General features: G+C 41.9%; 4 protein-coding genes across 4 annotated transcripts; 2 read left to right on the top strand and 2 right to left on the bottom strand.

Annotated features, from left to right (window-relative positions):
* The first annotated feature begins 2,000 nt into the window (after positions 1-2,000).
* LOC115044040 (OCIA domain-containing protein 1) lies at positions 2,001-5,284 on the top strand. Its single transcript, XM_029502874.1, has 8 exons — positions 2,001-2,344; positions 2,545-2,629; positions 2,766-2,819; positions 2,910-2,957; positions 3,140-3,269; positions 3,354-3,526; positions 4,135-4,302; positions 4,436-5,284. Exons 1-8 carry the CDS (start codon positions 2,291-2,293, stop codon positions 4,471-4,473), a joined length of 750 nt encoding a protein of 249 aa, XP_029358734.1. The 5' UTR covers positions 2,001-2,290; the 3' UTR covers positions 4,474-5,284.
* Positions 4,038-6,718, bottom strand: rhbdd2 (rhomboid domain containing 2). Its single transcript, XM_029502862.1, has one exon. It carries the CDS (start codon positions 6,462-6,464, stop codon positions 5,505-5,507), a length of 960 nt encoding a protein of 319 aa, XP_029358722.1. The 5' UTR covers positions 6,465-6,718; the 3' UTR covers positions 4,038-5,504.
* A 1,002-nt stretch (positions 6,719-7,720) lies between these two features.
* Positions 7,721-13,844, top strand: chic2 (cysteine-rich hydrophobic domain 2). The gene is made up of 6 exons (XM_029501617.1): positions 7,721-8,032; positions 9,572-9,626; positions 9,758-9,913; positions 10,086-10,142; positions 10,247-10,306; positions 11,152-13,844. Exons 1-6 carry the CDS (start codon positions 7,899-7,901, stop codon positions 11,200-11,202), a joined length of 513 nt encoding a protein of 170 aa, XP_029357477.1. The 5' UTR covers positions 7,721-7,898; the 3' UTR covers positions 11,203-13,844.
* A 4,392-nt stretch (positions 13,845-18,236) lies between these two features.
* On the bottom strand, positions 18,237-26,590 carry pde5aa (phosphodiesterase 5A, cGMP-specific, a). Its single transcript, XM_029497304.1, has 20 exons — positions 26,313-26,590; positions 25,441-26,104; positions 24,725-24,814; positions 24,558-24,638; positions 24,399-24,488; positions 24,132-24,269; positions 23,955-24,022; positions 23,684-23,832; positions 23,084-23,259; positions 22,914-22,964; positions 22,659-22,805; positions 21,992-22,120; positions 20,469-20,563; positions 20,213-20,300; positions 19,758-19,858; positions 19,591-19,668; positions 19,435-19,498; positions 19,283-19,357; positions 18,855-18,938; positions 18,237-18,704 (listed from the first exon to the last, which is right to left on the bottom strand). Exons 1-20 carry the CDS (start codon positions 26,588-26,590, stop codon positions 18,579-18,581), a joined length of 2,772 nt encoding a protein of 923 aa, XP_029353164.1. The 3' UTR covers positions 18,237-18,578.
* Positions 26,591-27,239: the final 649 nt, after the last annotated feature.

The following is a 27,239-nucleotide window of genomic DNA, read 5'->3' as shown; positions in this document are numbered from 1 at the left end:
TCTGCGGAGGGCAGCAGGACAATTTATTAGCCGCCTTCATATCATCACTAATGCAACTGTACCACAGATAAGATGAACACACCTTTCAAATCTTGATTAGTCTTACCTGACACTGTTGTAATCTCGCTACGTTGTGTTGCAAACCAGCTCACATTGTACCTGTTAATTCTTGGGATTTTAGTATCTACCTTCAGCTGTATGTCCACACCTACTTTGTCATGCGCAGGCCCCAGAGTGATGATACTGGATCCTGAGATAATTCATGGAAGAGGAGTGGGAGAGAGGATGGCTTCCCAGCAAAGGTTTAGCCTAACTGATTAACTACATGTGGGGTGTTGTGGTAGTGTGGGGGTGGGTACAGGAAGTGTATCGACAAGGCACCACCTGACTTTATATATGCACTATTTTTGGAGCAAAGTGATATTTATTTTTATGGTCACAGTCTATTGATTCTCTAAATAGGTCAATACTTCAAAATATCAATGAGTGTTTAGACGAATAAAAGTACTGAGAGAAATTTTCAGAGAACAGTCAGCCTGGGCCAAACTGATTCGCTGAATTTCCATGGAAGTTGTGAGCTGGCAATGCGAAGTGAGGAAAGCAGAAGAATCCAACATCCTATTTGACCAGCTCTGCATCTCCGAGTCTCTGTGGCATAAATACACAGACAACCACTTGTGCACATTTGGAGCCAAATGCAAAAACCATCTATGTCAACCTTTCATTTCCTTGGATACCAATCAAGCCGTAAAGCTTGATATTTATCAGCTGCTGTTTTATTATCTAGTAAGCTAAAACTAATTCAGTCAAGTGTAACAGTCCAGCAACAACAAATAAAATTTTGCTATTGAAAATGTTTAAGTATCAAAAATGTTTTAGAGCCATTTATTCAAATATACAATCAGAAATGTGTTAATTTTGTTGCATTATGTTGCATTACACTTATTGGTGGTATTATAACACAATACCATGTACTTAGTATTGTACTTAATTAACTGACAACTGGTTTAACTTACTAATTACTAACTTACTAATTTGTGTACTTCAGTGATCCCAAATTGGTTATCCCTCATGTCCTTATAGACCAGATGAAATCACATGCCAACATTGATCATCCCAGGTGACAATCTGTAACCCAGTGTATCCAAGTGCCGCGCATTTGGGTGCAATGTTTCCCTGTGTCTGTTGTGATCAGCCAAACATCACTGCCAGTCTGGTGTGCACTGGTGTGCCCTCATCTTATCGAAACCTAACCTTATCGCACCAGCATGGATCAGACACAAATGATTACCAGTCTGGTCACTCTTGTCATGTAAGGTTGCCACTATAGCTGGATGGATGATAACCGGGTCAGCAAAGGGAAAAAAAAAAAAAAAACACCTCTATTTTTAGGTTTATCAATAAATGTTAGACTATCAACTGTGATCTTGTGATCTTCCTGTCTCAGTCTCTTCCGCTTTTGAAAAACAGATGTACTGTGTACTCTTAAATCCTTCAGAAAACATTTTCAGGGGCTCCAAATATCAAAGTCTCATTTTAATTTATTTTATGCAACCACTTGAGGCCATCATCTTCATTTGTATGTAAATGCAACAGCATCACCTAGGCGTCCTCCAAGGCTATTACAGCATTGCATCTTCATGTTCTTATTTGCCCCCTCTTGGTATTGATCATGCTCAGTGTATTTGTACTGTGTTCATATATCCCGTCAGCTGTTTGTAAGGTTGTGTTTTTGTAAGATTTGTATGATTTCTAACCTCATGTGTTGCTGTAAAGCTTTCTCCCCATGCCATTGTGTGTTCCCATTTCTGGTATGAGCTCTTGTGCCATTTCTTCCTCTTGAAGAAAACACCAAATGTTTTATTATTTGAAGAAAAAACGTATTATTTCAGCATTATTCGTGGCTGCGTTTAGTTTATTTGTACAGCCAGTGGAGGGCGTATGTCGACTGTCCGATCACTTTACAATAGGCCTTGAACTTTCAAAATAAAAGACTCGACGTAAAAGACGCTTTAAAATCCATTTCCAAACTTAGCTGCGTCTCTGGATGTATTTCATAAGCAAGTTAAAGGAATCATGCCGTTTATCTATTGTGTATCTTCGCTAACAAACGAAGTTTGTTGTTATAACAACAACAGCGGCTCATTAATCCGCTCAGGGAACTTACAAACGTCTCAGTTTTCACTTCCGGGCTGTGTCTGTTAGCCGGAGCAATGACATTGTCCCAAACAGTGAAGTGGTGAGCCTGGCTAGCTGATCCGACTTTGTTATTGCACACATTTGGGCCAACATGTCGTCCACAACCACGGGATATCCGCAGGAGCACCAGCGGAGAGGAGCTCAGGTAAACACGGAGATACGCACATGCTAACCTTACGCTAGCTCCGTTAGCGATAAGGTGAGATGAACTGCAGCAGCTAAAGGGCTGCCGGGAAACGGTGCGTGCAGTTTCCTGCTGTTTCAAACTTACGGTCGTTGTTATTGTTATGATTGTGTTTTGAATTTACTGCCAGTGAAGTGATAATTGTGCGTGTTCGTGTGCAGGGGGCAGTGGGAATAGACTACATCCCTACAGAGGAGGAGAGGAGGGTGTTCAGAGAGTGCAACAATGAGAGCTTTTGGTACAGGTGTAAGTTTTTTTTTTTTGTTTGTTTGTTTGTTTGTTTTTTTGTCCAGAACATACAAGTCTGGTTATTTTATAAAGAGGAAAGCTGTCCTCTAATACTTTTACATGGTGTCACTGACATCAACATGCTTCTTCACAGCGGTGCCCTTCTCTGTGGTCAGCATGGCTCTCACACAGGCCCTGGTTGCCAGAGGTAATACCGCGGATAAAGTCAAGAAATCAGTACATTACGTATACTTTTCTCTTAAGATTAAAATGGACTCTGCTCTGTTTAAATTCGCAGGGACCCTGTCGGTGTCGCCAAGGTTCGGATCGCTCCCCAAAGTGGCCTGTAAGATCATGAATGTTAGAGCTAGAGTATAAAACGCACACACACACACGTTGAATATTAATGGTTCGACTGACTGGTTAAAAACACCTCACAGAGTAATACTGAACAACACAGCCAAACCACAAACTAGATCCTCTTCAATGACAATTAAGCTGAATCAGCACTACTGATTGTTTCTGTAGTTGCTGGTTTCTGTGGCTACCTGGCTGGGAAGATGTCATATATGAAGACTTGCCAGGAGAAGTTCAAGAGGTTGGAGAACTCCCCTCTCGGAGAAGCCCTCCGACAGAGGACAGGACTGCCTCAGCAATAGTAAGTTCCACACAGACTACTACATGAATTTAATGTACCAACTGCTTCTCCACCACTATTCAGCACTATTCATCTCCTCCACAGTTCCCAGGGTCCTCAGTCAGAGCTGAGTGACTCAGAAAGCCAGTCGTCTTTCCCCATGTTCCAGCAAGCTGAAGCCCCCGGCCAGATGCCCAGCAACAGCAGATATTCTGATTATGGCTTCAGATCAGAGCCACCCATGCAGATGGAGAGAGCGGATGACTTCAGTGCACCAGGTAAAACAAAGAGATACTGTAGAATCTTTTCAAAATTGTTGCAGTAATAATAATCTTTTATCAAAATGCTAGTACTGACTATAGATAGCAATGAAGTGTAACCAACAATACATTACATTTTACAAATTTACACTTTAGTTTGTGATTATAGATCATTTAAAGTAAAACTTGGCCCGTTATTTAAGCTTCCAAATGACATAAATTACCCAGACTATCAAGTGACCAGTATATTTTCAATTGTTTATTTACTTAAATGTTTGGCCAGTCATGAAAATACTTGACCTACTTTGATACTGCACTGATTCGTTTAACCAATCACTCCAGCTTTACTATTGAGCAATTATATTCAAGAAACATCTTTCCAGAGATGAAAAAAAAAAGATTAAAAGGTAACTATTATATGTAGCTCTGCACTATATATATATATATATATATACATATATATACACACACACACACTAGAATGAGAAAGTTGTATCATTTAGTGGATGGCTCCTCTCAAAGGTTTAATTTATCTGTTATTTTTTTTTTCTTATGTATATGAATCAACCCTCCCAAGTTTCTATCCAAAATGCAGTAATCTTTTTGTCTGTTCCTGTCACCATCAGCTTCTGATCAGTCATATGTGGGAGATGAGGAGCCCAGGAGGAAGCCTATCCTCTATGAGGACCTGAGGCTGAAAAACAGAGAGAACTATGAGGTGGCACTAAACCAAAAGGCCGAAACAATGCTCAAATCACCACCTGAGAAGGAACTAGAAAGACCAAAGAAAGAGGGTAAGCTGCTCCTGCTGAAATGTGTGCAACACTTGCTTGGTTAGGAAAGCTAAGGGAATGATATTCAAATGCATCTATTGTCTTCAAATTAATCGGTAAGAACAAGCTCTTCTTCTTCCCTCTTATGTTACAGTGAAGAAAAACATCTACGGAGACGCTTGGGAGGAATGAGTTCTTATTTGAGCTTTAGATGTGATACCTGTCCTGCGGCATAACAGGCAGCACCTACACGGACAGCTCTGCTACCACTTTCCTCCAATGTGACTTAGCCTCCAGTGTCGTGAAGCTGTATGAGTATCTGACCAGTATATGTTTGTGAATGAGTCCATTAAACCAAGCTGCTTCAGGACAAAAATTATAACCCTCTCTTTGCTTTTGAACTGATTGTAGGCAAGTGTTCCTTTTTCACAAAACGTAAACCACAAAACCAAAAAAAATGACATTAAGCCTTAATTTTTACTACTATTTTAATGCATTAACTTGCATTTACCAAATATGTTTGTACCAGTGCAAGTGATGTATAGCAAAGATGTTCTATTGAAAATCCAAATTCAGGGTTTTGAAGGGGAAAAAGTATTGTGATTTGTCAAATAACTCATGTTTAGACATCCTGCTGACACCATGATCAAATAAACTACAAACTACAACTCAGAACATGCAATATCAAAAGTTTAAATCAATACAAAAAGCTTTCAGGACCACTAAAATAAGTTGTATTGACTACTCTACAAAGACATAAGCAGGATATAATCAATTGTGTCCACATACTGTTTTACCTTAAACTTGGTTGTTAAATTTTTTTTCTCCATTCTTTCCCACTTATTCACATTTTTCACATAAACCAGGCGTAAATGGAGGACTGGCTGTGCATACAGCTACCTTTGAATTTGGGTTTTCTTCATGTAATTTTTTTTTTTTTCCTGGAGACTTTTTGTTCTTATAGATTTATTTGTAGCAATAAAAATATATATTCATATATACATGAAAGTAACCTTAAACAATAAATCATTCAGAAAAATGGCACCTTATAATTTACAAAGAGAACCCAAAAGCACACCATCAGTTTGTTTCTCTCCCAAATGTTTACCTTTTTTGCCACAGGTGTACCATCACCTACTGCGGTTTAGAATGGCAAATATAGCAACTTATATTTAAAAAATGGCTTATCAGCATATTTGGACTGTTTTAAAGCAATTATACAGCTAAAGCTGCACATGGCTATGACCGTGGTGGACATGGCTGCAGCTGTGGCCATGAGTTAGACCAAAACCATGTGTTGCCCCATGTCCGTGAGGAGCGACAGGGTTGGACGGGGCACTAGGTGAGTTAGACCAGCCCTCATACATCACAGCTCCTGGGTCAGCATTGTTGATGCTGGATAATGGAGCATAAGCCTGGACTGGATAAGAACCAGGCGTTGGGTTGATCCGTGGAAGCAGAGTCTTCCTCCTCTCCTCTGTGGACGCAGGGACAAACTTCACACCACTGATGTTCCTCAACAATCTAAAAGGCATCATCTTCTCCAGAACACCGGCCCTGGTTTCAGACATGTCCAGGTAAGAGAACCATCCTTTGCCGCACATCCACCCAACCAGGACGGCAATGATGTTACAGGGGAGCACACAGTTTGGGATAAGGGCAGTTGTGATAATAAGAAACACCCAAGGGAGCGCCATGGTGGGGAAACTGACCCCACACAGGAAGCCTTTGGTCATCTTTGTGTGCATGGTGGTCACAGCCACACAGGCCAGAGCCACGGGGACAAGGCCCTCTGTGGGGGCCCGGCTGCTGTCATCCTGCAGCAGGTCCAGGAAGCTGTAGACCAACCCGCTGCTGGTGGACAGCAGCAGGAACCGGATCAGGAACCGGACCGAGCCGACACCTCTCTCCAAGCTGCCGCTGAGAAACAGCAGGGCCGCGATGCTCGGCAGCAGCTGGGCTAAAGTCCTGTGAGAGAAAGGATGCATGAACAGCCGGTGGATGTGTCCGTTTAGAAAAACAGCGGCTCCCACACTGAAAACTCCCGGAGATAGGTTGAAGTACGTTTGGATACCAAACAAAACAGACGACATGAGGACAATCGTCATCACCCCGCTGGTTATGACGGGAACAGCGTCTCTGAAAGCTCCTGCGATCATTTTAAAGTGATCGGTTCTGATCATTTTGATAAATAACTTAAGTAATAAACTAAAGCAAAAACCAACCAGGAATTATCCCAAGTCCCGGTGGTTCGATCGTCACCTAAACAGGAAGTCCTGCAGAAAACGATGCTTTCTGCAAACTCCCGGGGCTTTTACAGCTGTCAGTCTCGACGGATAAATAAAAAAACCACAGCCATAGATTGGCTGTTTTTAAACGGCAGCAAGTCAACAACTATGTTTGTTTTTTTTTTCCTTCAGAAATAAAATGTGTGGCGCCTCAGGTTAATTTAACTAAGCTTCTGTTCTAGCTTTTCAAAATAAAACATGTCTTACTAAACTGTGGCACATATTTGATTTAATCTTACAGTCACCTGCGCCGAGCAATCCAAGGATCCAAACTTGGGTTCGGAAGTACTAAACTGAGATATCCATTGCCTCTTGCATTAATATGAAAGCTAAATGTAACCTCTGTCCTACATTGGCATCGTATTTTGAAGAACAAATTCCTAAACTTCCGGCATAGTATTATAATAGTGATCATCATTATTATCTTATATTTTTGTTATTTTAGCTGTAGTATTACCTTGGTGGTAATGCCGCTTTTGTTTTGTTCATTACAGTCATCATCTCGCAGAATAAAATTCTGCTATTTTATTAAACAACCCAGTAGCTTTTCAAAGTAGTCTAGATAACACTGGTGCAATGATGAGGGGGGGGGGGAATCAATTTGGATGTCTGTGAATAAGTAATTATAATGGAATAACAATTTACCATTATAGCAGCCTGCATAATAAATACTTGATTTGAATCGGAGTCACCTTTTGATAGTACATCTGCACTTTTACAGGTGAATAGCTCTGGATGCAGGAAGAATGAAGAGAAATTTGATCATTAAAAACTTCACAAGCACACACGATGATAATGGGATGATGCATTTCGGCCAGGACACTCTCCATCCTCACTCTAAGCAAAAATACATATGAGTTTTAGATTCACTGAGCAACAGCGACATATTTGTTGTTTTTTATGTTGTTGTTTGTTATTTTTTACATTATGGCCGATATAAATATGGTCCACTATAAGATTTTATTTGTTTGGTTTTTCACGGTTTTTGATGGGCTTTCAGAAACCAAACATGTTACAAAAAACATTCTAATGTTTTAAATAAAATTAATTAATTGATTAATTAAATAAATAAATAGTAAAAATGAATGCACTCTGACGTAGGCACGTCTGTCCCCCTTCCGGTGTCGTGTGGTTACTGCGGCGGATGTTGATGTTTTGTTTCGGAGCCTGCTGTACGATGTGAAGTGGATCGTCTCCGGGGCTGGTAGATATTTTCTGTGCTCGTCTTCTCGGTCCCCTTTGCACACCTTTCCCGGCAGGGACTCGCTGTCCGTCGGCATCCTGTCTCTCCCGGTGTCTCTTCCGGGAAGCGCGAGGCCGGGTCGTGCGATGATGGAGGACTTTGATGAGATCTATGAAGAGGAGGAGGAGGAAGAGGAGGACGAGGACAGGGCCGCGGAGGAGCAGCTCCTGAAGTACGCTCCGGACCCGGTGGTGGTGCGAGGATCCGGCCACGTTACCGTGTAAGCAACCGGCGAGGCTGTCGAGCGGCGGGGAGCTCGCCGCCGCCGCGAACCGAGCAGCCGCCGCCGCCGAGCTCCGTGCTCCGGCGGTGGCTAGCTGAGTTAGCCGTCCGCCGGTGACCTACCGTAACTAGCTAGCGCTCAGTTAGCAGTGAGCTAACTGCGAGGACTGGATGGTCAGATTTAGCTTTCGTTTTATCTGAACGTCACTATTACTAAATATGAACGTTTTCTTTTATTACACTGCTTTTATTTGCCATTGTCGAGCTCAGGTAGTTTTCTTTTTCTCATTTACCCTTTAAACAGTCTTCTTGATTAGACTCATTCGGGGCTGCAACTATCACTTTCATAATCGACTCATCTCTATATTGTATGATTAATCATTTACAAGTCGACCAAACGGTTAAATCGCATATCCCCAGGGTCAAAGGAGGTGTCCTATGATGTACTTTTTCTCCCCATCGAGAGTCCAAACCTCCAGAGATACTCAGTGTGTTGCGAAATGTAAGGAGTAATTCAAAGAAATTGTAACTGATGTGATATAATTTAGGGAATTTCTATGAATTTAATTGGGCCCTCCTTTTCCTCGTTTGAAAAAATCATAATCATCGGTAATGTTTCGAGAAAATAGCAATTTTTGGCAAACAGTCAAAGTATTTCAGAGCCTTTTTTTACATTATTGCATTCAAAGTAAGATGAAAGAAGTTACTGGGTTGTAATTGACACTAAATTATAAACTTAATATTTTTGAGAATACTTTTTTCCCACTTTGTAGGCGGCGGAGTGAGCCAGTTTTGATTATTTATGTTTGATTTTATGTTAGTAGTTAAAAGCCATTTTTGTCAGTCAGATATAATTCTTAAGGCCAGTTGATTCAGTGTAGACTTGCTGTTTTGTTAGGTATGGTTCAAAGGATACATATCTTAAAAATAGTTACAAATCTCTACCGTGAATTTATTTTGTTTGTTAAATGTACATATATAATATATAAATGAATCCAGTTTATAACTGCAGAGACACCAGCAGCAATTCTTGGCAGAAGTTTTTGTTGCAGTTAGGAAGTGCAGTTATTGGATTTCTTTTCGAGTCTGATAGTGTCGGCTTCTAGCTAGCAGCTATGTTTACTTCATATTCACATCGAAACTGCTGATTTAATTCCTTATCAACATAAAATTATTACATTTTATTCCCTCATTGCTCTCTCTAATGTAAATTTTACACCACACTGAATTTCAGGAATACTTTACTACTTTTCAAAGCACATCCATGGGGGTCAGTCAGTTTGAGAGTCTTACATATGGCATTGCACATCTATTACGATGTACATGAAATATGAATTATGGTATTGAACTCTTGATCATTTCTGGGCTCAGTAGTTTCGTTGCTCCAGAAGTAGAGTGAAGTGTTATAGCACAATAGTGAGTAGAACCTATGGTAGACTTGAAGACAGGCAACAAATGTTTGTTTATTCAAATGAATCATCAACATACAGTGCATTCATGCTTATTCACAAGTCTTCTATCCCCCTTTCTCCTACAGGTTCGGGCTTAGTAACAAGTTTGAGTCAGAATTTCCTTCAGCACTTACAGGGAAGGTGTGTGTTGTCTTTTTGGTTTATCAGTATATGCCAAAAAAGGCATGATCCTGTCCTTGCAATTGTTTCACTTCAAGAATTATAGTGACATCAAGCCAACGTCAGGTAACATATAAATGTGATTTCGTTAGGTGGCTCCAGAGGAATTCAAAGCCAGTATCAACCGAGTGAACAGCTGCCTGAGGAAGACGCTGCCAGTGAACGTGCGGTGGCTCCTCTGTGGCTGCCTCTGCTGCTGTTGCACGTTGGGCTTTAGTTTGTGGCCTGTCATTTGTCTCAGCAAGAGGGTGAGTTGTCCATCCACGCTATCCCCCACTCATATGTTCCTAATGATTAAACACAGCACCAATGTCTGTTTCTTTGGCAACAGCTTCAAAGTAAATAATAATCCATTAGGGGTTCAGGAAAAGCTTAATGTCGTACATTCTTTCATCAATTGATTTGACTGTTACTTTTCAGACAAGACGATCTATAGAGAAGCTCCTAGAATGGGAGAACAGCAGGCTTTACCACAAGGTGAGCAGGGAAGCTATGCGCAGATGTTTTCCAGACTGTTTAGTAGTGTGCTCTGTTCAGCCATGCTGAAGTGTCTGATCATCACTGCGGCTGTGTGTTTGCAGTTGTGTTTGCACTGGAGACTAAGCAAAAGAAAGTGTGAAACCAACAACATGATGGAATATGTAAGTATCTGCTACGATTAAGTGGTCATTGCTTAAGTTCCTTCTTCTTTCGCAGGTGTCACTGTCTGAAAACACACGAGGAAAGCATACTCACTCAGAATTGGAAACAGAATTGGCACTTGGTTCAAAATGTTAGCAATTTGTTGAATGTGTCTGATGTTCTAATGAGATGATGAACACACAATGTGGGATGGCTGGTTTTCAGTGGGTTGAATGCTTATCAGACAACAACCCACTACACATTAGTTTGCATTGAAACGAGGACAGATTTTTGTCATCAGTTGAAACAATCCCCAGTTAGACAGAAACCAACCGCAGAATTGCAACATTCATGTTATATAGTGATCTACCTGAAATGTGAGCTTGCATAAGCGATTGAGTTTGAGAATGCAATGCAGAAAATGTAACACTGCATTGAGCCAGGAGTTGAGGTTGGTGTAAGTATTTTGCTGCACTTTTTTAGTGTGATTTGAATTCTTTCATTTTTTTTAATGAACCCTCTGCATCAGGCCCCTGCAGCAACATTATTGACTAGGAAATTACTTTTTTTTTTTTTTCCCTCCGCACAGTGCTTATCATAGTTTCCATGGACTTATGTTTCCTCTCATCATCCCACACCATATTAATGCAACACGTCTGTTAAATGATGCCACAAAGAAGTCCAGCAACATTGATTTGCAGTATTGCCTTCAGTGGCCCAGTGTGACCTTAGCTAGAAAGGTGATAACTACCTGGGTAGAAATGCTAAGATACTTTTTGAGAAATCAATGCAGTCTCAGAGTAAACACTCTCATTAGCGCCAACCCTGATTAACTACTAACAGCCTTTTCTCTTATTACCTGCAGGTAATCCTAATAGAGTTCCTACCTAAGATCCCCATCTTGAGACCAGACTAGCCTGCCTGCAGCTCTTCTTAAAACACCACTGCTGCCCAGCTCTGTCACAGAACTACAGCTGTCAAGCTCCCGAATAACTACCCTTCCCAAAATACTACACAATTTTTGTTTACAGGGTAGCATCAATTTTTCTCTTTGTCCTGTTCTCACAACAATACTTTATCTCCACCCTTGTTTACAAATCCAGCACACGCCCAGCACCTGGCTTGGGAGTGAATCCACCATTGAAGCCCCCGTTGGAAGAACTGGCGCACTGTCAAGCCATGCAAGCAGGCACTAGCCTGTGGGATGTCAGGGGAGACCAAGTCATGGCCAGTGATGTAGATTTTTGGAGCCAGAGCTGGAGTCTGAACTCTCGAATTGAGTTCTATGAGCAACAACTGGAATTTAGTCATTTGTATGATCCCTAAGCTAAGCACATGGCACAGTCAGACCATGATAAGACAAAACCCTTTCATATGTTCCCTTCTGCCACACCACCAACTTCACCTGCAAAAAATACATCCGAGTGCTTTTGTAACAGTTGGTTTTGTGCTCTAGATTCTTACTAGAGGTTATGGAGGCAACATGTCAAGGAACTCCAAAGGAAACATTCATCCGAATCAACTCTGTAGCGGACTCAGTAGTCTCACAGGAACATGTTGAACCAGTGGCCAAAACAACTGAACTCAAAAATGTCACTCTTTGTATTACTACCAGACATTATTACCCTCTCACCCTTTTTCCCATCTCTGCACACCTACTGTGCATCACCCTAACCCAGTGACAATCGCACACTTTGACTGTACTCTGCATCGTGTGAGTGGGTCTTTATGCTACACTGTTATTTACCTGGAACAAATTGCTTTCACTAAACCCTGTGTCCAGGTAATGTGTTCGGATGGGCTGCCTATCAACTACTCCTTAGTCCCAGTGGAACAAGTAAGCTGGGAAGAGAACCACTGGTGATAAAAGGCATTCTTGGTTTCTTTATATTTTTTTAGTATCTCAAATTTTGTTTACTGTTTTGGTGAAAGAAAGGCAGTCAATGCTTCGAAGCCTGGTCAACGTGAGTGTGAGTGAGTAAGTGTGAGTGTGTGTGTGTGTGTGTGTGTGTGTCAACATTCGCAAAAAAGACAAATCAGACATGAAGACAAACTCTTTGCTCTGAAAAGCAGGGTTCTTTCTCTGAAGTATTTCTTTGCCATAACCAATCTTTGTTACTTATGTTCTAGTAATTTATAAGAGCATGAGTGTGCATATTATATGCGCATTCATGAATGAGGCCTCACTTTTGAGACTGAATTTTCTTTTGTTTTGTTTTGTTTTTTCCTGCAAAATTATGCTATGGTTGTTTAGTTTTTGTCTTTATGGTCATGTGTCAACACTAAAGCACATACTTGCTTTGTCCTTAAAAATCTTCACATGGCCTCTCTTCCTTATCTGCTGACCTTTGGCTTAATTATGAGTGTCCAAGTAAAAGATGCCGCTTGTATGAGAACGTTTGTCTCTTAGATAAAGTCAGACTCATTCCATTCAGAGGCCGGGGGTGATCAAGAGTGTTGGATCTTATGTAATGTTAGTGCTCTGTATCATGAGACAGGATTAGTAAAAATCTTGACTACTTAAATATCAGGAACTTGGAATATAAAGCTGCACTATTTTTATAAGAAGAGTAAAAAGTGATTGTTAAGTTGCATTATCAGCTAAATCAGCAGTTAGCCCGATTGATTTGAGACTTGTTTGTATTTTTCAGCTCTTGGGTTTGAGTTTCTGGTCTGTTTGCTCCTGGGTAAATCGCACCACCTCATCTGTTGTTTGGCGCAGCAGTAGCACACAGGGCGGCCAAATGCAGAGGCATTTTAGCGTTTCAGCAGTTGGATCTTTCCACACGAATCAGTTATGGAGCTAAAGGGAAGTTGTCTGGTGGTAAGAAACATCACTCCAAATGAATAACAATGTTCCTCTCTCGATTTTATGAAGCGATAACATGTCGGTCAATGCAGGTTCAAGAACAATAAAGCTGTTCCAGGCTTGATTTAGTTCAGCTGTCTGCATAGTTATCAAAAAAGGGCTTGGAAATTATGCCCTGTGGCAATTTGTAAATGTCAAGATGTTACACCATATCATAAAGCACACGCCAGTTTAATCAGTCTTATTAGCTTTTGCCAGCAATTGGTAGAAAGGGAAACAGGGAAAGTCAGGAAAGGCCTTTCTGAATATCATATAGGTTTAGCTTTTACCCACTTGGCACACCTCTTGATTTCTAAGGACACCCAGATAATGACTCGTACTGTGAGATGGCAAATTGCAAGGAATCAAACAACGATATGTAGTTTTAGGACACTGAGCTCTGCTGGATTGTACGGACCACACTCAGGGGATTACATTAGGGAAACAATATGTAGCATTGGGAAAATCGCACCATCAGGTATGTTCCAAAGCTGCACCAGGGAGCGAAGAATACTGGAGTAAAAGTCAAAAATTGCTTGAAAAATTGAAACACAATGTATTTGGAGTTAGTTTTGAAATTGAAACTTGCCCCTAAGAAAAGACTAGCAAAAGGAAGCACATGTACTTTGGACCTACAAAGTTTGGACAGTGTCTTGGTTTTTATGTTTAAAAAAAAAAAAAAAAAAAAAAATCCAGTTTCACTTGATTACCACTTGGCTGCCTATTGGTTCATCAGTCACTTTTCTATTTGTTTGATTGTAGTCTGTTCTGTATAAATCAAGGCATAAGACCATATGCAGATATCTGTGGTGTGTGGACATATTGGTATATGCGCACAATGTATGCAGATGCATATGTTCTTTGTAGATCTCAAGACTGTGATTGAACCCTGCACAGAAAATGAGTCATTTTTATATAATCTTGCGTGTTCTGTGTGCGTTTGTGTGTGTGTAGGAGAGAAAGGTATATGTACATATGACTCATGAGCAGGTGTATGTACAGTTGTAAACTACCAATAAAACAAGGCTATAAGCATCTGCCTCTAATTCAGAGAAATAATTATTTTTCCACCGCGAGTCTCTGAAAATGAAAAGGTCATGGTCAGGATATGCAGGGGGCATTCACATCAAAGCAAACTAGCTCTGCCACTCTTCAGCCTGCAGGATGTTCACAATGCAATAGAATCCCAAATGTTGAGTGGTCCAGCATCGCATGTTGGCTGAGCAGCGGATGAGCAGTGACCAGAAGATCGCATTGTTAATTTAATCACGGTGTCCCGAGCGGCTCAGGCAGCTTTAAGTGTGCCTCAGAGATCATTGTCTCATCTCAGCACACCGCTTTACAATCCGTCTGTGTCGTCTTCGTTAAACATGATCGGGCTTCCTGTTCCAAGGTCATGCTTGCCCTGGCTGTGGCATAGAGGGGAACGCTTTAACAGATATTAACTGGCATTTCATTTTGTAAACTTCACCAATCAACCTCCTGTAACCTCTCGTTCAGTTTACTGATATTTTGGGTCGTATAATTATTCCCGTGTGCCTCTACAAGTAGGTTTTGAATCTGTTTTAGACATCGCTCCACTTGATGGCCTTACATCCTAATGTTGATATTATAGTCTCTCTTTAAGGCCCTGCAAACATTTTGCCAGTCAGTTTTTGACTTTGTGTATGGACATGAGCACTGCTCTCTCATATCAGCGCAGCTCCTTTTTATTCTCCACCACCTTTGCTTCCCCACGCAGTCATAATCCCTGTCACCATGAGCGCTGATCTTTCTGCCCACAAACCCTGAGCCCGTCAGCCCCTAACTGCTGACGTTTAAATAGCAAACAGAAGTTTGCTTTCAGACCCGCTATCGCACAATCCACTTCCTAAAACCCAACTGTGGCTTGGATTATTAAATGTCAGGAAATAAATTGGATCAAACTGGATAAATTCAGTGTCGATTTGACACTCTAACCGCCAAGATTTTTCATCCACTACCTTTTCCAAAAAATATAAATTTCAACTCGGTAGGGTTTGTTGTTTCTTGTTTGACACAGAATACAGTCATACGCTATATTCATTTAGTAGCTTGAATTTATTGGAAGAGCATACACAGACATGGCATCTTTATGTAAAATGACTCTCCTAAGTATTTAAGTTTTGCGTTGATTCAGTTAAGTCACTGCTGACCAGATTAATTAGCATCTTGATTCCATCTTGACTGCTTCTATCGTAAAATAGACTAAAAATTTAGGAGCCAATGTTATTCAAGACTGGTAACACCAACGGTTTCTGTGTCTTGGGAGGGAGAACCATCTGGCCAAAACCCTGTGAAGTAGAAAACTAAGGATTGTGGTTATTTATTATAGGGAAATAAGAGTTTTCAGCCTTTCACACATTTGTTTGCGACACTGGTTTCAAATGAAAGGAGTTTTAAAGAGGGCTGCTGCAAGCGGCGGCTTTTAGGCACCGTTAAATTCATGTTGCCTCATACAAATTCAATTTTGGTTGTGAATCTAATGAATAGCTGTAGTTTCTTCAGAGAAAATGTAATTTACTACTGGCTAAATTGTATTTTAGGTTTTCGTCAATGAACCATCAATAAAATATGGCTGTAAGTAAGTAAAAACACAACATACAAATTTTGTTAAGCAGCATCTCATTCTCACATCCATGCTAGTAACCTCATGCACAAAGCATTTTGCATGTTGAAAATGAGAGAGCATCTTTAAAGCCTTGCAGCCACATGACATTTAAACGGTCACACCCTTTTCAGGTCCAGGATAGCAGGTGAAGGTAAGCTCACCTCTACCTGCTTCAGACGCCTTATTTCTCCCTAAGTGTGCATAAAGAAGCCACATAGTACTACTGAGTGAATGCAGAGTCTTTTAAGTTATTTCAGCGATTGAAATATGTGAGAAACAGATTAAATGTACCTCTCACCATCCCTAATGAGACACTAGAGGGCATTAGTGTGACCTTAAGGATGGCACTGTTAGGTTGTGATCAAAAAAGTAAAAATCTTGAACCACTTTTGCTTTACCTCACTGGGAACTCACAGCCGGATTTATGAAAAAAAAAACAACAACACAGCAACAGCAACCGCTGAGAGACTCCAACTGCTCTTAAACTAGAGTTTTTATAGTTTAGTTATTTAGTATAGTTTTGATAAAACAGTAGTAGTTTGTCGTGGTGATGAACTTCATAATGACTCCAAATTCAACAGATTTGTTGATTTGTAGAGAAAGTCACCCCCTTACTCTACATCAGCATGTAAACACTTCTGTTTAGATATCGCTGCATGCTGATGCTTTTGAAAAGTTGCGACTCGCAGCTGGGAAATAGGATGATATACAGGTTATTGAGAGACAGAGAAGTCAATCAATGCATCGGTCTAAAAATGATTCCACTACAAGTAAAGGCCAGAACAAAATCCCACTTGAGTAAAAGCATCAATAAGTGCACTTAAAGAATGAAAAGTAAAAGCATTTGAATATTTATGAGTTACTTTCCAACATGATAGAATGATAGAAACCTTCCAACCCAAGCAGACTGAGTTATCGTAAAATCTCTATATGACGTCACCATTGTTTCATGACATTATCAGCTTTACATGTTTTGTTTCATAAATTTAAGGTTTCTTGAATTAGAAACAAGTCAAGTGACTATATTTTATTGGTGATGATGTCTTAAGTCTTACTGAGGAGCTGGACAGCACTATATGTGTTCGTGAAGAGCTGAGTAAGTTTGCACTGGGGATGCAAACACACACTGTCTAAGCCTGTAACAAGACTAAAACAACAAAAAAATTTACCACAAATTTATGGTGAATTGAAATTATTTGGGCATGATAATGATAATGATAATAATGATGTGGATAATGATCGAGGGCGTCACTCTCTTTGGCAGCAGTGAATCTTCCCCAGGTGCTCTCTGCAAACGTTTTCATCGGAACATTGGCTCCAGTGATGTTTGTTTATTTTCCCAGCAGCTAGAAAAGACAGCAATGTGCTCAGTTGCATTAAATGAAAATTGAAAAACAAAAAGATGCAGAAAGTTGGTCTCGTCCTTGGATTTCAAGAGGTTGGGTGAGAGTTTCACAGCTTGTCACAGGAGCTGACTGTCCAACAGAAAAAAGAGCACGACCACAGCATTATGAAGACCTTCCATCATCTTCTTACGCTAAGATCCTGAACCTGAAGTGTGAAGCACAGATTGCAGTTTGAAGCTAAGGGTTTCCTCTTCCAGCTAAAACTGATGGCATCAAAGATCGGAGGTTGAGCCCATATTTAACAGTCCACAGTTGTTTACACGTGTTGCAATCTGGTTGAACTGTGGGTAGAGCAAAAGTTGCAATACAGGTAGATCTATATTACATAATACAAGTAGGCTACTTATACAGTATAGTATATACTTCATTCCATATAAATGTTGCATACTGCATGCATTCAAAATTTTACTTGAGTAAAAGTGGAAAATAATCAACCTCAAAATATATAAAGTATATATATATATAAAGTTGAAAAGATAAAGTATCTTGTTGTTACATGACCATAACTACTCTTAAGTTAATATATCTTAACCAAGAAGCTATGAAAACTATGAAAATCATAGCACCATCACACATGGATTTTTTTTTATATAATTATATGTATTATAACTACACGGAATATCTGTTTTCATGAGTAATTTACTAGTGATTACTTGCGTCCTCATCCTCTTTTTGCAAAACTGCAAATTTTCTAATCTAAGTGTCATAATTTTTACCCCTGTGAGATAAAAAGTCATGCACCGTAGAGAAATTCTGTTGTTTATGAGATAGGCCGTCCTCTCGAGTCCTTTGTCAAGCAGGACTATTTGCCCTGGAAGAGCAGCAGGTTAAAGTTATTGGAAAAAACTCTTACCACTGGGAAACTTGTCATTCAAAGTGGAGAATTTTGCCAAGAGGTTGTTTAACTAAAACAAATGTCAGGGCGTAAAACATTATCACAAAACTTACTATAGTGTTTGCACCCACTGTAACAGTTGGAAAAAAGACAGAGGGACTTAAGACTTCAGTTTTGTTTTAAGTCTTGTCAAATCTGAACAAAGCTTTTACAAATCTTAGCCTGGTTTTGCAAATATACATACAGATTAATGAAATTTCACTGGAGGACAGAAGCAATATGTATGTGTTAGAGGAAAAAATCCATCATGCTGGAATTTTTCAAGCCAGGAAGCAGATCCAAATGAGATGTGAGACACTGCTGACATGCTTCACGCTGGTTATTGGGCAGCATATGTTCTTAGCTCTAAATACATTTTGTGCAATCGTGTAAACTCTTGATGTCAAAGTCCTTATGTGGTGGCACTAAGCCAATATTTAGTCCAAACTGTGTATTTAGATGAAATTATTTTTTGATTCCATAGTTATGTGTCTTGTTGCTCTATTCCTCTTTCTCTGTGTCTTCCTAATAGTTTTTATGTTTCTGTGGTCACATCGCTGTTCTCTTCCTCTGACTCCTCCGTAAGACGCAGCCAGTTCTCTCTGTTTTTCTTACAGCCCGTCAGCAGTGGCGAGCAGGTGCCAAATAGCCTCGATACAGCCTGAGGTAGAGACAGAAGGGAAAATGGGTGGCAGACACAAAGAGAGAAGAAAAATTTCAATGAGAGCAGAGCGCGAAGGAATAAAACAGCAGCAGATAGTTTCCACGCACAAACTCAAACGGCGCATCAACATCAGCAGTGGCGACACACCTTGTAGAGTGGATAGCAGATCTCATCAATGTATTCAACTTGCATGAATGGTAGGCGGGTGCTGTTTTCTCTGTTCATAATATCCTGGTGAAAAGAGCGGCAGTTAGAATAGAAAATAACCATAGTCCCGCACTTTTTTTTTTTTTTTTTTAAAAACCCCAACAATAAAATAAAACGACAAGGACAAAAAATATGGCTCTTTCAGTGGCTGGGTAAGTTGTTGCAGAGCAAAAGCCTGAGGTATGGCAGGCCTTTCTTTTGGTGAAATAGTAGTCTAGTGCAACATCCAGTTTCAGCGATATAGAAATTTAAAAATGAGGATTTAGCTGGGATTAAAATCTGACATGTATCACTGAGGTAAAATACCTTTAGTGAGATAAAAAAGGACTATGATGATTTGTCACTGCATTTTTGCGAGACAGACTTACAATGGGCTTGATTTTGAACTCTTCTTTCTCTTTGTCTCCTTGAGCGAAGAACTCCATGGCAACCAGGTTGGCAATCTATTTCAGAGAGAGTGAGGTGAGGGTTTTTCAATTCACTGAAAGAAGATGCGCGAAGCGTATTTTGTGACACCTACCCTTTGTTGCTCAGGCCAAGGCTTTGTGATAGCAGAGAGGTCACTAGCTGTCATTAACATCGAACTGCGGAGTGATTAAACGTCTTAAAACACAGTCACTTTTCAAATTTTCATTCACTCTCATACATCCCAACAGCGAATTTATTCCATCCAAACCTTAACAGCTCTCTTTTTTTCTCGGTCTTCCAGCTCACTCTGCTTTTTTTAGAAAGAGAAAAGAACTCATTCCTTCTCCTGCAACACAGCCACAAATAAAAAGCGACAGTTAAAAATGGGCCTTACGTCATATTTGACCGACAGGTACTGTGACATGCTTAACATACTCCATGAACACAGTCAGGTCAGTGGCGAGGATTGCCCTTTTGATCAGGTGTAGTACAGCTCTGTGGTCTTCTGGTGAGAGACCGCTGAGAATCTGACTGCCCTGGGAGAAGAGAGCAACACAGTGTAAGAGGGTAAAGTACAGTGAAGGAGATGGAAAGATAGATGCAGAGGAAGTCTAGGATCAAGCAAGCTCTAAAAAAAAAAAAAAAAAAAAAAAGACTAGGACTTATAAACAACAGCATTGAGTGCATTTTAAGGATTAGTTTAAATTATTTCAAAAATAAATTGGGTTTAAGAGAAAGAACGACAGACGGAGCGACGGCTCAACTCATGTAGAAGCAAAAGCTCAAGGTATGAAGAACACGCTGACATACTGCATTCAAATGCTTATTGTTTGATGGGGAAATGGGAGCTGCGGCAGAATGAGTGAAAAGATGGATGGGTGTGGTCTTACAGTGTTGTTTAAAATGAAGAGGCACAGATTATAGTGATGGTTCTCGAGAGACGAGTGTCCATACAGCTGAGCTAAAGGCTGTTGACTCCTGAGAGAGAGACACAGAGAAAGAGAAAGAGGAGGGAGAGAGAGAGAGGTTATACTGGCTGAATGTAAGTAAGCAGTGATTATGTAAAGTGAAGTATATACTACATTAATACACACATTTATATATGCGCTAATTTAAATATTCAACAGCTTATATGAAAAAAATTACCTTTTAATGTAAGAGTTGCTGACCCCTCTGTGGTCCAGATCATGACTGAGAGTAGCTATCATCAATGCTAAGATCTCCAGACGGGAGAAAATTGCCTTAGACACAAACAGAAAGAGAGTGATTTAGATATAGAGACCACGAGGAAACTCATTATTTGTTTCTTTACATGGAAGTTGTCTTGGTGATGTGTTGTTCTGGCACTTGGTTTTTCATTTGGTGTGTTTCCCCGCCCTCTCCCTGGCATTGTGTGTGTGGGGCTGGGGGGGGTGTGGCTGGTTGAGCTGGGCCTCTGCCACTCGACTCACCTGGTGCTCATCAGGTAATCACTCCCGCTGCTGTTTGTAACACTCTCAGCTCTTTTCCCACTCACTTTCATATCATTCAACCAGCTCTTTCCTGCGTTTTCTGTTGCTGCTTATTCTGCAGCGTTTTTGTGGATCCATTTGCCACTCTCCTGTGTGTAGTTCTAACTGTGTACCACTTCAGCCTCTGTGGATCTCCGCGTCAGCTTGCCTCCTCTGCCTACCTCGCCAGCCAGTCACCTGCTGCCACCACCAGCCCTCTGTCTTCGTCACCAACCCCTGCTTCTGACTACAAAAACCTTCAAACTGTCCTCACCTCAAGCTCTGCATTTTGGGGTACAAATGCAAAACTGTACGTAGCACATATGTGTATGTATATGTGTGTGTTTGTTTGTGTATACTGATATGAAGAACACACTGTGTTGTGAAAAATGCACACAAAGATCAAAAACTACGAGGTACAGGACGTGAAAGTGGTGTATTTAGTTTGAGCCCGCTCTTCGATGAGACAGCAAACATGAGAAGTTTTTATTTCTGTCTACATCAACAGCTCTGATTTACTGAGTCTAAAGCTCTGGTAAAACATCCATAATGAGTCTAAACTTTATCATATTATGTGCATGAGAGTATCTTTAAAATAAACAAAATCAAAGACAGAAATGCCACCGTGAGTACACAGAGGAAGGCTATAAGAAGTGACTGGCAGAGGTCTGTTAAGTAGAGATCTGGGCTGCCGTGTAAGAGGTTTTAGAAAGGACTAAAATTAATCCTATTTCAAATAATTAAGAGTGCTTTGTAATGCAAAAATCCCAAAGTCTTCAGATGACTCCTCCGCAAACTTCGAGCTCAACTGCTCCTGATGCATCTTGGCTACGCATCATGGATTATAATTAAATATGACTATTTAAACAGGACAATAGAAATACTAGTAACAATAACCTGGATTCTTCCCACTTTTAAGCATTTCACTTCTTATTGCTATGTCTTTTGGCTAGTCAGTGCCAGGAGCACTGACTGCCCTTCTACAACCATGTTTTGTAAAAATTAGCTGGGAAAGTATGCAAGTGTCTCTTCTCCTATGCCCCCGTGGAGTTGGATGACTGGCCTCTTCTGCAGTACACCAAATGTTGAATGATTTATCTGTATCCATGATCAATTCTTTTCCAAGTATGTGAGCTCTGGCAGGGAAATCGGTTCGAAAAATCAAATGCATGCACTGACCTGGAGCTGGTCTGCGGCCATGAGCATAGCAAACATGCTTTGTGCTGTGCACAGAGCATGGTTCCAGTTGTGATAAGGCACATTGTTCCTGTAACCACGCCTCACTGTCAGGACCCACTGGCACAGACTCTGAGAGAGAGAGAGAGAGAGACAATTGACCACAAAGTGGTGGCCAATTACTGGAGAGTGTTCAGGTTTGGAGGAAACAATTATTTAGATCTCAATTAAAGATTAAAGTAGGCAGACAGGACTACCACACCCTGGGAGCATTTTGTATCTCTGCCGAGCTACGCAGAGTGAATGTTGCAGTGGATACTCTTGTACTGGCATCCTGTACTTGTCCCGTCTTCATAGACATTTTGTGTGAGCATTATGTGAGCTCGGATTGGCTCCAGAAGCCCCCGCAACCGTAAAACCAGATAAGCAGTACAAGATGAATGAATGAATGTTGCATACGGCAGCTAAACTCCAATTTAAATGGTGATAACTAAACTTGGATGATTCATGCTAAACTAATCGGGGTTTCAACTTCGAATCCAACACTGGGAGCCTTAACAATTTTCCTTTTACACTTGGACTCAAAGTTTGCTTACGTCACACATTGGCACGATGCTTAAACAATATAGCAAATTTTCCACTGTTGCCATTTTATGAGCGGGACAGTTACCTTGTAATCAATGTTAAATTCCTGCACTAAGTTGAGGTCCAGAAACATGCGGACGGTGGCCTGTGTGGTGACGTCCTCTGGCAGACCAAAATCAGAGAAATGAAAGTCCAGAATGTGCAATTCGTCAGCAGAAGGAATGGTGACCTCCTGAAAGGAAAGGAGAAAAAAAAAAAAGAAAAAAAAAAAAAAAGTAAAAATAGAGAGCAGGCGATACCAAAGTTTGTTGTCTCACATATAGATCAGCAGAAGAATCACCTGCAATGCCTGGATTTCCTGTTCTGCCGCAGTAATGTGGTAGGCAAGGACCTGTGTGAATGAATACACAGACACACAATGGTCAACGCCTAAGCTGGTTGCTGTGACTCAAAACTAAAGATGCAGTATGAGCAGTATTCTAAGTTAGTAAGTTCGGGAATGTTGGCCACCTCTTGTGTGACCTCTATACTGGCCCTTCGCTCCTCCGTCATCTGCACAGCCTGGGCATACTGCAGGGCCAGGCCACAGTACATTGCCAGGTCCTCCAGCAGACGCTCGTCATATTTGTTAAAGGCCTCCATGTCGTCTGAGTCTCTGGTGCATTTCTTCATCAGCTGGCACACTGCTATAAGAGACAGTATAGAAACGGAGGTGTTGCAGTTGGGCATTACAAAAAGTTTTCACACCTCAAGTCTATGTGGTGGTGGTCATTTGATTATAGCGTGACAGGACCCTGGAAGGGCCAGGTCAAAGAGGGCCTTCTGTGTCCCACCACAGGATGGAATAGTTCTCATCTGTCCCATTCCAGATTGTAAGCAGCACAAAGCATCTGGTGTGTAGCTGTTTGTGAACACGAATGATCATAATGCTCCGTTTAAGATGTGGCAGCCTTTATAACAATCCATTCAACTCATCTTCGTATTTCTCCGCTGCCAGTAGAGTTAGTAATTTCAAGGTCGATGCCTCGTCTTTACAATTTTGTCTTATGAATCTGGAGATGATTTTTAATTCATATGAAACAACTATTGCAATGTCAGACAGTAACTTACCGATAACATTTTCGGACCTCTCGTTCCTCACAGGGCAGCATATCAGGCTCTTTACCGATCCTTCCGAACTCTCCGAAATATTTAGTGTCTCCATAGCGACCAGAGTTTGATGGGCATATGATGGATCTATATCGCTGATATCACGCTCCCTGAAAAATTATATGGAACTGCTACACTTAATTCATTACTATACTTTTCTATTTGCTATGTACATTCGTAGAATATAAGAAAAATATGATTTGGTTTGTCCACGTGAAGTGCAGGCCAGTACCTTCTGTAGATCTGACAGGTTGATCCGAGCTCCTCACACTCCAGGTGTATCACTCGTGAGAACAAAATCTAAGATAATATAATTGGGGAAACAGAAAGTAAGTTAGAAGAGATAAACATTTGGTAATGGATCACATCGACGGAATCGAAGAAACGATCACACCTCTTCAGTGCTGGCAGAGGCCTGCTCACTGGGGATGAAGATGGTGCAGTACTGAGCGTGTGTGGAGGGCATGATGGTGGCAGCCATCTTGCTCAGCAAAACCTCAAAGGAATGATGCTCTTTTGACAATACCTGTGCCATCTCAATCAAAGCCTGAAACGCGAGCGTGAAATTCTCTTATCAAATATAACGCACCTTGACAGGTCCTGAGAACAAAACCACAGTAGATGGCGCAAATCGCGATACGCACAGGCAATACTGCATGGTGCTTTCTGACGTTACCTGACTGCGCTTGGCCTCCTGCCTAGAGCTCTCGTACAGCTGAACGTTGTCCAAGACCAGCCCCAACACATCCATGTGATTGGAGAGCACCTGCCCATTCAAATTCAGATTTTAAAATGTGGATGATTTAAGTTAAATTCAAAACCTCCAGCTGCTCACCTTCTCATCCATGCTGGTAAATGCAGAAAGTGACGCATCTCCGAAACTTCTCTTATTGATCATTACCACCACACCCACCACCTGTGTACAACAGGAAGCATTGAAACACTGAACATGCTTGGAAAACCGGCCTCTTGAAATAAATGGATGGATGACAGGAATGCTACCTCTCCCCTATGCTTCTTGATGGGCACACTCAGTACAGTCCTGATCTTGAATTCTGATGATTGATCTTCATCTAAGGCAAACCTTGTGTCCTGAGGAGGTAAACAGATAACGTGTCACAGTTTGCGGTAAGGTAAGTCTCTAAAAAGACTTTGTTATACATACTCGTGTCCTTAAGCTACCCGTGCATCATCTTTAGACGTGTCTGGCCAGGGAACCCAAATTACTTGCTAACTTTGGTATCCCAAAGGTTACCAAGCACTACCCATCCGCACACAACTGACAAAGGATTACCTGGTGTCTGGCACTGATCCCTAATCACATTGGTGGTGGCAAAAAGGAGGGGTGATGTGGGGGTGTGTATGTGGGAGTGTTTCTTAGGAAGGACACTGCAGCCTAGGAGAAAACATGGCCCTCTCAATAATCAGAGGCTAATCAGTGCAAGAAGTACCTAAATGGATTAGGAGGACGTGGACCATCTGGGATTCCCTCACATGCAATCAAGTTCAATGAAATAGCCTCGTCATCATCTAAAAATTGGCTACCAGGAAATGGGAGAGTTATTTAACATTCTTTTCTCATTCCTCCAAAATACCTAGGCCCGAGAATAAGCTAACTGTTCCATCATGAGATAAACTTGTCATTGTATATTAAGCAGAGCTCAAGAAAGAGTGTAGCGTGATGACCGTAACAGATGTAGCAGTTCAGGCCAGTTTACCTCTGATGTGTCTCTCATGTTCATCGGTGACCCTGTCTCCAGCACGCATCCCATGATACCCTTCAGCAGATCCAGGTGGGCTTCACTGCAGATGTTGCCCTCGCTCGAGCATCCTAAGACTGTCGGGGCAATCACCTCCTCCAAGGTGCTCCTTCCACCACACTCTTTTTTTACCAGAGCGAGGGAACCAACGTCAGCAGCCAAAAGCTCCCCAGCGTGCAGCACAGCCCCCTGGCAGAGCTCTGCAACAGAACCCATCCAGCTGAGACCTCCTCTCAGCAGCTCCATCATCCAGGGGCAGCCCTCACCGTGGCCACAGGCGGTGGCCTTGGTAGGAGTCGGGCGCAGGAGCTGAGGAGATAGGGGCAAGTCAGGAGAGCAAGGGCAAACGGGAGAAAGAGGACGGCAGGGCGAGAAAGAGAAGCGGCAGGAACGAGGGGAGCAAGGGGAGCGGTCGCCCAGAACATCCGGACTGCAACGGTCCATCCAGTCTAAGGGCAGAGGCCTGAGCCTGTCTGTGAAGGATGAGATGTTCTGCTGCGAGGTGGTCAGCGGGGATGAGGTTCTGCGCGGGTGGGCCTTCATGAGCAGGTCAGAGTAATCAGAGGTGCTCCTGGGAAAGCTGGGCAGCAGCGGGGTCGCCTCCATCTGAGAACCACTGACCCTTAAATCAGAGACGGGACAGGTTAGACTTCATGATGGCACAGACCAGATTACAGATTAGACAATATTTTGTCCTTTCAACGTTCCACTCCAATGTAACACTTGAAGGAGAGGAGAAGGCACAGTTAATGTTCTGAGGTCAAACCATCGTTCAACTGGAAGGACTCTGATCTAATCTCTGCTCTCACAAGTAGGGTGAAATCTCTTACGCCGACGCTCGCCGTAAGAAGTAGGCCCTGGTGAAGTCGGAGTGGTCATCCAACCAGGCCTCCACCTGCTCGCTCTTCATTCCTTCCCCAAACCTCCTGCTGCGCGTCCTGGAGCGCGGACTCCACAGCGGGGAGAAGAACCAGCCCATCCCCTTCCCCGGCCCCGGCTCGCTCGCCGTCTCCCTGCGGAAGGACTCTGTCCCGTCGGGAGGAGACCCCCCCAGAGTCGCCCTGCTTGGATCCATGGACTGCAGCTCCCGGAGGTGGAGACAGGGCATCCCCTCGCTGAGGTACAGCGAAAAGAGATCGCTCAAACTCAGGTTTCTCTCTCCCCCACCCCCCCCCCCCTCCCGTGATGGTATGTAGAAGGAAGAGCCGAGGAGGAAGTGAGGCAGACTGGACGAGCGGAGCTTAATTGTCCGTGTTAAAGCTCGTGGAAACGATTGCGTCAAGGTAATCCCCTGACCTTTATTTAGCCCAACTGGCGCCGCAGGTTTGATTCGTTAAAGGGATCCCGTTTTGATTTCATTACAGGACTCATTTGCACTTTGTCCACTGTGGACCTACGGGCAGGTCCTGCTGAGGACATGAAGAAACTGCTCCAGAAACTTTACTACACAGTGAATATACGGACAATTATCCAAACCCGCTGCGGTAAAAATAAATGCCCCGCCAGTCGCACTCTCATATGAAATGCATGAACGGAATGGTGCTTGGACAAATGGAAGACTTCAGTTTTGCAATTTAGACATTTACAATTTGCTCTCATAGTATTATTGCATCTATTGTTTATTTTTTTTTTTTTTTCCGGGTCACGAGGGAGCTGGGGCCAACCCCAGCTCACACCGACAGGTCACCAGCCCATCACAGAGGCAGACAGAGACAGAGACCAACAACCACTTGTGTTTAGTTTTGAGGAGTCATGTT

The sequence above is a fragment of the Echeneis naucrates genome, chromosome 1, assembly GCF_900963305.1.
Source record: "Echeneis naucrates chromosome 1, fEcheNa1.1, whole genome shotgun sequence".
NCBI lineage: Eukaryota > Metazoa > Chordata > Actinopteri > Carangiformes > Echeneidae > Echeneis > Echeneis naucrates.
This window is presented reverse-complemented; position numbering and strand designations above follow the sequence as displayed.

What these genes read in the sequence shown, in the direction of transcription:
- LOC115044040 (XM_029502874.1), top strand. Translation starts at nt 2,291, where the DNA reads ATGTCGTCCACAACCACGGGATATCCGCAGGAGCACCAGCGGAGAGGA. An exon ending in ACCAGCGGAGAGGAGCTCAG is followed by an intron (nt 2,345 to 2,544) that starts GTAAACACGGAG and finishes GTTCGTGTGCAG; the next exon opens with GGGGCAGTGGGAATAGACTA. An exon ending in ACAGGCCCTGGTTGCCAGAG is followed by an intron (nt 2,820 to 2,909) that starts GTAATACCGCGG and finishes TTAAATTCGCAG; the next exon opens with GGACCCTGTCGGTGTCGCCA.
- rhbdd2 (XM_029502862.1), bottom strand. Translation starts at nt 6,464, where the DNA reads ATGATCAGAACCGATCACTTTAAAATGATCGCAGGAGCTTTCAGAGAC.
- chic2 (XM_029501617.1), top strand. Translation starts at nt 7,899, where the DNA reads ATGATGGAGGACTTTGATGAGATCTATGAAGAGGAGGAGGAGGAAGAG. An exon ending in GGATCCGGCCACGTTACCGT is followed by an intron (nt 8,033 to 9,571) that starts GTAAGCAACCGG and finishes TTTCTCCTACAG; the next exon opens with GTTCGGGCTTAGTAACAAGT. An exon ending in CTTCAGCACTTACAGGGAAG is followed by an intron (nt 9,627 to 9,757) that starts GTGTGTGTTGTC and finishes TGATTTCGTTAG; the next exon opens with GTGGCTCCAGAGGAATTCAA.
- pde5aa (XM_029497304.1), bottom strand. Translation starts at nt 26,590, where the DNA reads ATGCCCTGTCTCCACCTCCGGGAGCTGCAGTCCATGGATCCAAGCAGG. An exon ending in TCCCCAGTGAGCAGGCCTCT is followed by an intron (nt 24,023 to 24,131) that starts GCCAGCACTGAA and finishes ATATTATCTTAG; the next exon opens with ATTTTGTTCTCACGAGTGAT. An exon ending in TCTGCTATCCACTCTACAAG is followed by an intron (nt 18,705 to 18,854) that starts GTGTGTCGCCAC and finishes TCTCTACCTCAG; the next exon opens with GCTGTATCGAGGCTATTTGG.